At 34.0% G+C, this 13,386-nt stretch overlaps 1 protein-coding gene across 2 annotated transcripts in view; it reads left to right on the top strand.

The window, feature by feature from the left end:
• The window catches only part of LOC118185710 (uncharacterized), a 141,078-nt gene that overhangs the window by 15,386 nt on the left and 112,306 nt on the right, over positions 1–13,386 (top strand). For both annotated transcript variants that reach the window (XM_085809756.1, XM_035355605.2), the window contains exon 2: positions 11,043–11,368. In XM_085809756.1, the coding sequence (XP_085665882.1) occupies positions 11,043–11,368 (326 nt within the window). The remainder of the gene's footprint in view (positions 1–11,042; positions 11,369–13,386) is intronic.

Genomic DNA, 13,386 nt, shown 5'->3' with positions numbered 1-13,386 from the left:
AGTAACATGTAATTCAAATCCTCCTCTTTTCTAAAGACTATAACTATAGTCTAAGTTAAGTTAAATAAGTAGTGCACTTTCCAGTTATGAAAAACTTTGAATATTAGGTATGCTTATACATGCAAATTATAAGCAACGAAAAGCAGTTACATCCCAAATACGAAAATTATGTAAATAAAAATTTAGGAAGATAAATAAAGTTAAATAATTAAATGCACTTTCCTGACTATATTTCTTATGAAGGATTATACTGAATTCTCTTAGATATTACGCATGTAAATTAAATAAATAAATTATATTTTATTTTGAAAATTTTTTTTATTGAATTACTAATGATGCCTTAAAATCTTAATGGTTTGCTTTCCGAAATTCAAACAAATTACTTGTTATTAAATCATTATGGAAACCTCCTCTTAAAGTAATTGTGTTTATAAAAGGAATATTTTTTTCTTCAATACATTAAAAGTTTAACTTTGAAGCTTTATGTTCTGCTTTTCATGCTGCTTTCTAATATTTTTTTTGAAACGTGATTTAGAGTCATACAATTATATACGTAAGAAATCTAATCGTTTTGAGTCACAAAGTAACGATATTGATTTTTTTGCAAATGTTTGGCTTTTGATACTCAAGTCATTAGCCATGCCTCGCAGTGATGTAAAACTAACCGAAGGAATTTACTCAAAATATGCTTGTTAAGCTCTCAATTTGCTTCTCAATATGTATTAAACAATGGTGAGGACGAAAAGCATTTGCCAGAAGTTAAATTAAGTACTGTGTGTCGCTTTAGTGACATACGAAGTAATAAATAATTATAAATAGTAAAAATTATGTGGGGTTACATAACATTAATACAAAAATTAAATCCAAGTTTGATGAGTTTAAACCAAAAAATGTTTCCTTAATTTATATATGATGTTTCTTCACCTATTAAAATGGAATAAAATTGTTCTAAGTATTGTAATAGTGTTGTTGTTACTTGTAACTTGTTGTTGTTACTAATCTTCCTTGTCTGATGCAATCAGAAAAAGCCCACAAATTATTATCGTGGCAAGCAGTACAAGATTGCGTCTGTCGTTGGCCAGAGTGTTGAGCACCATTCAGGTGATAATCCGACTTTATGTTCTGTTCCGATATAACTTTGAAGGAGAGCTTCCCGGTGGGCGGATTCGACTCCTCTTCCCTACCACTAACCCTTCGAGAGAACTTTCGGCTCGCCGCAAGATTTTATGATGCACAGACAGTACGCATTTACATGTTTCCTTAATTTGATTACGACGTTCTTCACCTATAATATGATATAAAATTGTTCTGAGTTTTGTCGTAATGTAAAATACTGTGTTCTGTATTACATTTTGTTACTGTGGGATATTTAAATTACGCAAAAACACTAAGGAAAAGGAGGAAGGACAAAACGTCCAGAGACTTCCATCCTATCGGTCTACAAAAAAAGGCTTGGAGTACCATTTCTTTGTTGAAAGTAAAAGGGTAAAATTTTCCATGCACATACATGCACTGATAGACATTCAATTTTTTTTTTTTTGGTTGTTGTTTTAGTTTTCACTGACTATTTTGAGTTTATAACGAATCAATTTTTAATGTAAACAACATAGAGTTATATTATATTTACAAATTTAGGAAATAAATTGCTGTCATTAAGAGCAGAAAATAAAACAGTTCACAAAAAGTTTTAGGTATGGTCAATATAATCTTTATTTCAATACGTTGATTGATTAAAGTATTCATTATTATATTTTTAGAACTGTTTGATTTTCTGTGAGTTATTTAAATTGTTTTAAAAAGAAACAGTCTTCAGTCATCGAAAAATGTGATCTTTTCGCTGTCTTATAAGGCATTTGCTCCTTCCTTTCTCCACGCCTTCGTGGTGTAACGGTAGCACACTCGGCGAGTATTCGAGAGGTTCGAGTCCCGGCAAGGGCATTCCTCATTTTTCACGTCTCCTGCTTCAAAATATCCTATTGACTCTACGATCTTTAATTAAATTTTTAATTGATTATTAGAGAAAGTTTCGAAAAGTAACCAATATTTGAAAATAGATACTGATTGTAATTAATAGTAGCTTTTTAAATATTGATTTTATTTAATTTAAGGTCACCAGAGCAAATGTTGTATTGGTCAATATTTAATTGAAGTTATTAACAGCAATAATATTATTAACTTACAATGCAACCTTAAGCACTTATTTGGACGAGTGTCTCCGAAGGGTGCGAGAGTTTATTCTTAAATCCTTCAATGTCATTTTTAATTAAGAGAAACTTTCTTTCTTATTGTATTTAGTATTTTTAAACTACGCGATGCCTAATTAGATTTCTGCACATTTTGTTCTAATGAGTATTTTCTCTTCGGACAACCGAAAAAAAAAAAAAAAAAAACACTCCAGTCTGCAGGTATCTTTATGTAAAATATTTTTTATTTTCCTCTCGTCAAGTTTATTTGGAGGGTATAGGATAAAAGACGTGGTTTTCCGCCTCATTATTATATTAAATCGAAGCATTTTAATAGCGAATAGAGAAGAAAAATTAATGAAGTGGTAACAGTAAAACGAAGTTGACAAAATTTTCCTCTCCATATAGTAAAGACCTAGAAACATACCCTCTTAAGTTGAGGCATCGGCATGTTTAAAAAATATATCATTTAGCTCATGTTACAGTGGAAGTGTTAAGATGGGAAAGAATATACTTATAATAAGAAAATATTTACTTGATATTAATTTTTATTATACCAAGCAAATGATCACGATTAAACTGTTCAATGATTGAAGAATTACTACGTTAAGAACTTGCCATTAGACTTTCGCTTTTTTATAAGCACTTCAATATCTCTATCATCCGTCTCTGTATCTTTCCAGTTTTAGCATATATGCTGCGGAAGCAAGTACGAAGTTCAGCCAGCTCTTTAGCAATATGTCTAGCACTTCAGTATATACGCTTTCGCCATTTTGAAATGAAACAATGCATTTATTCATTAAAAACTTGGTATCTAACATGGGAGCAGCCTATGTCCTATACTATGAATTATGTCAAATATTTTAATCTTCTTTTGTGTTTTTTACTGTTTTTATACAAAAATGGACTAAAATTTAGTACCAAATTTTGAGAGTATCATAAAATGTTTTAAAAAAGACGAAATGTTTATAATAAACGGCATATGTCCCATACTATAGGAAACACAGCAAATTCGACAGAATTTTTATTTTAATGTAATTAAAATTAACGTTATGAAGGATTTGTCGTGTGTCCTATAGTATGGGACATATACTGCTCATGGTTACTTTCAAATATTATTTTTCTAAAGATTCATATCATTTTTTTCATTTTAAGTAAAGTCCTTTCTCGACTAGTTTCAAGGGCTCTGATCTTTCATCTTTACTCAAGGGGACGGAAAGGATATGTTTATTATCATTCAGCATTGAAACGTACGATCCTGGTTGTCATGGAAAAGTTATTCTTAAGCTGTGGTGGGTGCACCCGTGGGGAGCCAAGCATTTATAGTCAGATGTCCACCAGACTTTTCGGTCTTATATTTTGTGTGCTATTTTATTTTATTTGGAATAATATGATAAAATAAGACTGGTGATTAATAATTAGGCATCCAGGAAAGTGCGCATTAAACAAAGGGGGGGGGCTTGAACTCATAAATTTAAGAGCTTCTGTTATAGACAGCTTTTTCAATTATTTTTGAATTGTTACCTCTGTTTCTTAAGTATGTGCGAGGGAAAACTCTTACGGTATGAAACGCAGTGATATTGAGACAGCTTATTTATGAGTTAATTATTATAATTATTTCTAAGGGCAGCGTTAGTAGCAGCATTAGTAGCTGTATAATCAACACCAAAAATAAGAGTAGTTATTAATCCAGCCAACAAATATTCAGCGAATCTGGTAGTATGAAGCTACTCCCATGGTCTGAGGAACACTGACCTAGGTCTTGAACCAAGCAAGTTTGAAAACATTTTTGTTTACTACTAGTTGAGTATCTTTTTTTTTTTTTCTTCACTAACTGGCGCCGCTGTGCACATTCCAGACAGAAATGATTCTGTGAAGATCCATTGAGATTCTTAGTAGCCAACGGGCTAATTTTTATCTTATAACCTGCCCAAAGAGCGCAACTGTAGTTTATTAGCTGTGCAATTAAAGTATTGTTGTTTTGGAAAATAGGAAATATATATTCCATTTTTTTGTCCCTGTTAGAAGGAAATTTTTAATTCTCCACTAACGTTTCTCTGCGTAAAGGTACTTTTAGACACAACTCTTGCAATTTGCAGCTTGTACAAATGCTGAATTTTAAACTATCACCATATTCCAAAATTAAAAAATAACTCACATAAATTTTATAACTTAATATGGTGAAAACATATAGACATTTTTTCGCGTTATGATGATGAAATGGTTTAACATTTCCAAGAATAAAATAGCAAATGCTAAAATAATTTTACTGGCTATGTTTATTTGATTTGAAAAATTATTTAAAAAAAAGCATTCAATTTTCTGCGATTCTATCTGTCAAATATGAACAGCTGATGGAAAGGAGAGCTACGTTTCTTATACTTTTAGATGAACATAATAAAGCGAATACCAACATGTTTCCCTTAAGAAGTCTAAGGTCCTTCTCCCTCCTTCTTGGCATGCCTTCGTGGTGCGGTGGTCTGCACGCTGAGCGCGTATTCCAAAAGGTCCGTGGTTCGATTCCTGGCGAAGGTTTTGCTCATTTTTCATCTCTCCTGCTCCGAAATAACCTAATGACTTTACAATGGCGCCCGAATTAAAAGGGTGTTGGATGCTGATTCTCCACACCCAGGATTTTGCGATTGGGTCCCCTAAAACCGCAGTCGCTCACTAAAAGGGGTAGTATATATGGTATTTCTCCCGCCTTCTTAGCATGCCTTCGTGGTGTGGTGGTCTGCACTCTGGGCGCGTATTCCAAAGGTCTGTGGTTCGATTCCGGGCGAAGATGTTGCTTATTTTTCAAGTCTCCTGCTTCCAAAAAATACCTAATATCTCTACAAGTCTTCCAGCAAAGCATTCCTTCCTGTAGGCAGAGATTTTTCTTTTTCTCGTGCTTCTTTGTATTCAAACTGAAATCAAAGTTCATAACACGTAGCAAAATACGTAGTTTTCCTCTTGATGTTTTTAACACTCCGTCGCTTTCACACGAATAGCACAAACGTCATAATTTAGTTTGTTTTAAGTAATTTGATTACAGAAAACCCCACGAGTTCTGTCTGTCTAAGGAGAGGGATGCTTTTATGGAAGACATTTTAAAGGAAACTGCCCCGTATTCACGTTACCTATGAGAAAACCCAGGAAAACGCCCATACAGCCAGCCCATTTATAGGGATTCGATTTCAGATCGAACTACTAGTGTTAAGCGACTTTACCGCTCTGCCGCTAATGAGCCTCTAAACGTGATAAAATTAAGCATAGTTATTAGACTGTAGGTCTGAAGTAACTGCTTCGCTAGCTTTTCCGACCGCAGTCTTCACACAGAACTCCTCGTTAAGAAAAGAGGGTATGGTGTTTGTTTTAATAAAAGCGTGCGATTCATTGCTTTAAAACAAACAAGGAAGATCCAAATTAAGGGGATTAAATTTGGATTAATTATTAAATTTATAAAATTTCATGTTATGAGCTTTGTAAGCTTCCCATATGTGCCTCTTTCTGTGAGAAGGAAATTTCAGCTCTAAGAAAGTAAAGTAAATTATCTGAAATTCATTGGTACGATGGTTTATAAACTGAATAACATATTTTCAAAACAGATCATTGTCAAAAGAGGAATCGCTGAAAAAGAAATTTATTTGGCCATTTTAATAGCGGAGGCAAATTATATCTGTTAGCTATCATCCTGTTTTCAGTTGAAAGATCTTGATGACGAAAAAGCTTTAAAATAATCATCTTCACTATCTGTGATCCGCAAAGAGAAAAAGGCGTGTTACCATTATTTTACCGCTATTGACCTTTACTAACCTGAAGCCAGCCTTTTACGCTCTACACGGATCATCTTGGGAAGAAATGCTAAAAGCTCTTTGATGTACAAAATATAAAGCATATCGTGCTGCCGAAAAGGCGAGAAATCCCATGCAAATGTGGTAAGTCCAGAAACACGGAATCACATGAAAAGGCGGTACATTGAGAAGGTGGCAAATGCACTAAGCAAAAGAAAGAAGGACAAAAAATTAAGAGACTGTTGTCTTATCAATCTACAGAGCAGGCCTGGGATAGTTCTAATATTTTTTTTTGACTGAAACTAAAAGAGTAATATTTTCCATGCATATATATGCACTGATATACATTCAAAAAGTAAGAAATCCAGAAAACTAATTTTCCGGTGTAAATTTAGTAGGTCTCATAAAACTGCAGGAGCTGGATAAGAACGCACGAACTGCGAATATGAAGTCTTTTAAGCCATCTTGCTCTGCTAAAAGCGTAATCACTTCTACTGCACAGAAAAATACAATGAATATCTTCGGCAAAGTATTTGGCATTCTTGATTTCTTGCATTATTTTCGTAATTTGCTTGATGAACTGTTTTACTGTCTTCAAAACTTTTAAGATTTCTTAAAGACCTTCTGCAGGGAGAAATTACATTTTTCTTCACTTTGGGAAAAAAAATGTGTGCAAAATCATTGTTACATTTACCTTATAAGGTGTTTTTCCCGCCTTCCTAGCATGCCTTCGTGGTGTAGTGGTTCTGCACGCTGAACCGGTATTTCAGAGGTCCGTGGTTCGATTCCCGGCGAAGGCGTTTGTTCATTTTTCATCTATCCGACCTCGAATTATCCTAATGTCTCTACAACCTAAAGTCTATATGAAAATGGTAGTGGTTGCCGGCAGCAATTGCTAAAAAGCATTTCTTATTGGCGAAAAATCCGCAGAACCGGATGCTACACTGGCATATTAAAAAACGCATACACCGTTAGTTCTGTTTTGACGAAAAGAGGAAGGGGAATTAAAAGGTTAACCAAGGTTAAGGGTGACCTTTGATCTAAGCCAAATTTCCAAATGCTTGCAAAACACTATTAACATGAGGACATTTCATAGCCGATCGCATCTTAAGTCAATATTTGCTGTCTGGGCAGTGATGAAGGTATTTCATTCTTTTCTTGCTTTTTGAAGGTGTTTTATTCTTTATTCTTTTCTCGCCTATACTATTTGCTGTTGTACTTAACGGTCATCAGGTCACAAATAGAACTGTTCATTTTTGGAAAGCAATCGCCAGTTTTAAACGTGCGTCAGCTGTGTGCTAAGATACAGGTTGGAGACAGCAATAATAGTAACCTAATACTAATTTGCATGCAGTCCTGTCATTATTAAATGGAAAAACAGAAAAAAATTAAGTAATGCCGGGATTAATGGTAACCTGAAGATAAATAATGCACTCTCTATAATTTAAAAATTCTTAACGTCAGAAGAGTCAAGCAATTATTGATATGATTGGTTGGTTAGGGAATGGTTTAAGCAAAGAGAGTGGCTTAGAGAAGAGTTGGATAGCTTTCTAAAGAAAATTACATCGTAGTATTTACGTTAGACAAAAGGAAAACCGCGTTAACCCCAAGTTGCCAGGGCGTTCGCCAGGATGTGAACCGTCGAACCAGGTCGAATTACAAGTGTTCAGCGGTCTCATCCACTGATAGACGACTCTGGCTGTTAAACGACTTAATCAGTATATTGAAACAAAATTTTCATGCGAATAAAACTAAACTATTTATTGATGCATAAATATAGTCGATTGAATATAACTATCATCGATACCGGATCCAATTTTTTCATCTTTGACATATGTAGCCGCAAATAATTTTGCGCAAAAAGCACGCACGTTTCCGAAGAATACATAGATACCTTTTAGATTTAAAAAATATACTCGAAGTCCAAACTGACTGCAAAGAAGAGAGAAAGAGAAAGCGACTTTTGAGTTCAAATAGCGATTATTGTAGGAGTAGGAGCAACGAGAATCAGCGTAATATTCATAAATTTGCAGGACTAATTTCGAAGGTTTAAATATAGAACCGTCTTCTTCATCTGCAGAAGTTCAAATGACGAAATAGAAGCCAGTGATAACATAAGGCTACAAGAATGAGAAGACAAGGCAATAAGAATGCGACTTGTCCAAGATGAAATCCCTGTTGAGAATGATTTTGGTTTTTGTTAAGCTTTAATTTTATAGATTAAATTTAAGTTTCGATCTATAAATTGAACTTATTATTGTCTGAAGTACTATCTAAGTATGTTCATCATTAGAGTTACGTAAGAATTATGTGAGAGAGACTGATTTTAAAATGATGCGTGTAGAAAGAGTTATTATAAACATTTACAATTTTTAGGACAGTAAGAGAAAATATGACATTTTAAAAGCGTACAGTTAGAATTTTGATTTACATATTTTTTATTTATTTTCTATCATATGATGATGACAGATGACACATGATTCTATCGTATTCTATTATATGATGATAGAATGAGATATTTATTTTTTCAATATTTTATATTTTTTATAATATATTATTTAGTCCCGACTTTTCCTTTTAATTTAATAATTTTATATATGTAATAGAAAGACTTGGAGAATGCTGCAACTATGGTGATGGTTCTCTGCGTTACATAGGTTGGAGAGGCTTTACTGCGTAGTTAGAAAGATGACACTCGAAGACAGACGTAGCCGTAAATTCCACACATAATTTTATTCCTTGATAACTAATTCTTAGGACACATATTATTTTTAGTTGCGCATCATCATAGTGCTTGCTCTATACACCCCACAATTTTATACAGCTTAAAATTTTAACAGCCACAATTTTATACAGCTTAGAACCATGGAAAATAGCCAGCAGAGTTTAAGCGACACGTTAGCGAATGAAGTAACTTCTTGGGTGCAAGAGAGCTGAAGCTAAAGCGCGCAGTTATCCAATATGGAAGCTCACCAACAGAAGGTTTTGGTTTAGATTGTTTATTAAGAGGAAGGTTTCAGTTTACGAAATTTTGGGTTTAGGTTCCGAATGAGCTACGTTATCAGCGTTACTCAAGCCACACGAGACAGATTCTTTTTAGAAATCGATTTTTAGAATAGAGAGGAGGAATTAAGGACTATTGCTAATTTAAATTATAATTTTGCTTCACATATTTTTGATTTACATATTTTTTATCTTATAATTTTGATTTACATATTTTTATCTTATAATTTTGATTTACATATTTTATCTTATAATTTTTATTTACATATTTTGTATCTTATAATTTTGATTTACATTTATATCTTACACACACACACACACATATATATATATATATATATATAGATAGATAGATAGATAGATAGATACATACTCGTGCGTAAAATTAGGAGAATTTGCAAATTATATCTATTTTTAAGAAATTTTTGAACCAAAGATACTAATTATGCCGCAGAAGATTTAGGCAAATATTCAGAGTCGAGTACTTAAACTTACACGTACGTGTCTGCGGAGCTGGTAATTGTGGAGGTGACGTAAGCGCACGAGGGGATTTCGGCGATTTGAGTGTACATACAACTTCACGCTATCCGCCTTGTTTCTCGCAAGAGCTGAGTACCTTTAAAATGAGTAGCTATGAATATATCGATGACAGAATGAGATGGAGAATTGTCGGTAGATTGGAAGTAGGCAAATCACAAGTGCATATCGTCTACAGAGCTCAATGTAATGCACAGTACATTAAGTGCAGTTTGTGGAAACAGTTTTAAAACACTGAATTCATATCTAGAAGACGTCGACAAGGTCGAACAAGATCCATAATAACGAATAAGGGTAGCTATTTGGAATCTTCAGCGCGGCGACACATGATAGCTACAGATTTAGAGCTTTTACATGAGCTTGTATGCTGCCAATGAAACGCAAGTTTAACGGACAACAGTTGTACGAAAGCTTCATGAGATAGGGCTAAAACATCGGCAGAATATCCGCTGTTTGTGTCTCGCTCATCGCAGCACACAAAAGAGCGCGTGCAGACAGCATGCGTCTTCGACCAGACTTCAGTGAAGCGCTGTGCTTTTTACAGATGAGTCGACATTCAACCTGGACACTGATTCTTGTCGTATCTGTATATGGAGAGATCCTGGAACACAATACTATCCCTCCCTTATCATGGAAAGATATTATTGCGATGCTGGACGTGCTGGTTTGGGCAGGCGTTGTGTTGGCGAGCCGCATACCTCTGCATGTGCTTGACTGCTTTGAAATTTAGAGAGGATATCTGAGAGCTATTAAAATTTTCAGAGGCGAAGTTGGTCCTGGGCTTCTGTTAATGGACGACAACCCTCCTCCCCACAGGACTCAGCTGCTCAACGATTACCTGGAAAGTGAGAATATTCGCCGCATGGATTGGCCAGCCAGATCTGTTGATCTGAACCCCATACAGCATTTCTGGAATGCTCTTGGGGGGCAATTTCATTTCACCATCCCCTTCCGAGAACCATCCCAGAGCTGAAAATCGACTTGCTACAGAAGTGGGCTCGACTGTCGTACGGACTCCTCAAATGCATCCTGTCCAATATGCCGTCACGCTGCGAAAAGTATCTAACTATGAGAAGGGACTGTACCCCATATAAGACGCATTTTCAGTTCTATATCATAATGTGGGTTTTCTACATCCGTGGACTATGAGTTTTACTGAAAATTATGCGCACATAATATGACTTTTGAATGGTACATCTCTTTGTCTGTTATAAATGTATATTCATACCAAATTTCATTAAATTCTGTCCATTAGTTTTCTATAAATTCCACATAATATGCAAATGTGCCAATTCTCTTAATTTTCCTCTCAAATGTATATGTATGTACAGCTGTATTATATGGCCGAGTGGATAAAGCCACTGAACACTAGTAGGTCGACAATTTCCCTTAGAAATTTCTTTAAGGATGCATCTCTTCCCCTTAGGCTGATAACCTTCTTGACCTTGCTTTGTATTCAATCCCCCAGTCATTTATATGTACATAAATATAACTAATATATTCATAAATTTCGTATATAACACAATTTCCAATTTTATTACAGGTTTCAGTTGATTCTTCTGAATGTACTCTTAGAGCTTTGGCTTCAAGTTCTTCTATCCTCCACGGAAATGGTAGAAGTTCCAATCATTGGCAGAAAAACTCAGAGGATAGTGTCTAGAGTTACGAGAGGGTTGAGGCTGCATAAGAGACAGTCAGGTAGATTTACACAACATATAAAACCTGCAAAAGAAATTGATCCAATACCCGAAGGTCCTAAAGTCCTCATCCCGAGGATATCTCCGGAAGATATGAAACAATTTGTAAATCAAGCTGCAGAAACGATACGTGTAAGGCTGGAAAGTACGGAGCCCAGTATATATAGAAGCGGTAAGTGTTGGAATTTTTCTATTAAAGCTGCATGTTAAGTACTGAGAATCTGAAGTAACTAGTAAGTTCTAATGAATCGAATAAGGGAATGCATGAAACTCGCTATGGTATAAATTGCATGGGGATGAGGTGGGTAGAATTAGAAAGTAGAGAATAAACCCACTTTTGAAGTTGCTTATATATATTTTGAGACTTTGAGATAAAATTAAAAGATATTAAATAATAAATAAATAGTATAAATAAAGATTAAACGAAGGTTGACGAATTACTGTATTGTTTTATTTTTCAAAATAATCAAAACTTTGGGCAAAAATGAGCAATAAAATAAACAAAATAAATCAATTTATGAAATTAATAAAAAAATTCACTATGCACAATGTTTCAGGTAAAAATATCGTTAAATATTAATAATAATGTCTAAAGCGGTACAATAAATTGCATACAATTTAATGCTCAAGAATGCACTTTTATATAATGGCGATAAGCGCACCGCATGCAGATAGGGAAAAATTTGCATGCTCTTTCACATTGAGGTTTTCCTTTTGACCATGTAAAATCAGCCGAGTGCGTTCCCGTCCCGCACATTTTTTTTCTCTTCGCCTTTTCTATTATAAGATGATAAATCTTTATTCAGCAGCAAAATTAAAATACAGGCTCATTTCCTTCATATTGCGAGTTCGTTTTTAGACCACGGCAAAAAAAAAAAAAAAAAAAAAAAAAAAAAAAAAAAAGCAAGTCAGATGAGTATGTTTTTTTTTCTTGGCGGGTACAAAAAGTTCCTTGTGGGCGTTCTTTACAGATAGTAGCTGCGTAGTGCAGACGGGTTTAAGAAAACAGTGTATATAATTATTTAAATTACAAAAATGAATTGTTGTTTAAAAATCGTACTCATCGTCTGAGCTTAAAATAATTATTTTGCTGTGAACATATTTTTGCTGTGGATTGTCTTTCTCCGATGTTGATGGCTGTGAACTCATTAGATTTGTTTTTGCTAAAAACTGAATATGGCTGAGACATCCCCAGCTTTTAGCTAAATAACAGAAACATTTGCTACATCGAATACGTTTCCATTCACGAATGATTTTGAGTAGCACGCGATGAAGATTAATATGAGTCAATAGAGTGATGAAAAGATTCAACTTTCACAAAAATTTAAACGTATATTACATACTGGCCGCTATGCGGCCAGCCTTCATCTGGTTTTTAAATGCACCAGAAAAATGCCTAAAGGGAACACCAAACATGAAATTTAAAAACTGCACAGAATTTTACTCTGCAAAACAACTTTATTAAAAAAACCCACAAATTTCAATAAAAATATATTATATGTTATAAAAATATTTAAATGAAATAAGAAATATCCCTTAATACAAATATTAACTATCCTAATAAATTAATTAACCAACTTCCCGTTGCAAAATTTTAAGAATTCAAATGGTATAAAGGAAGTTAAGAAATTTGTTTCCTAAAAAAGTCATGCAAAACCTTTTATATAATTAAAACTATATATAATTAAAACGATTTATAAAAATACAGTGAAATAAGCAATATTCCTTAATACAAATGTTAATTATCCTAATAAATAAATTAATCAACTTCCCCTTTGCAAAATCTTAAGAATTCAAATGGTATAAAGGAAGTCTGTGTGTTTGTTCGCTAATAACTCAGTCACTACTATAGCTATCGTCACCAAACTTTCTACAATTCTTTTCAGCGTCCTGGAAGATGTCGACGTCGACTTTTTCCCGAAAAATAAATAGCAAAATTAGCTAAAATCAGTTATATTAATTAAAAACTCTTAAAACGCTAACTTTAGTTCTCATTTTTCCGAGAGACAACAGTGCTGATATCAGCAACAAAATGGCTGCGTGCCATTGTTGCTGGTATGCCCATTATGTCTGATACGATTTTATCAAAAAACATAAAATAAAAAAATCTTATTTGAATTTTGAAAAACATCCTTTTGAGGTGCAGTGGCTCTTGTCTAGATGCACCTATGTACCAAATTTCATAGCCCT

The sequence above is a fragment of the Stegodyphus dumicola genome, chromosome X2 (genome assembly GCF_044657685.1).
Source record: "Stegodyphus dumicola isolate Sdum_Otavi_A_Nest chromosome X2, ASM4465768v1".
NCBI lineage: Eukaryota > Metazoa > Arthropoda > Arachnida > Araneae > Eresidae > Stegodyphus > Stegodyphus dumicola.
Note: the sequence above shows the minus strand (reverse complement) of the source record. Positions and strands in the feature narration are given on the sequence as shown.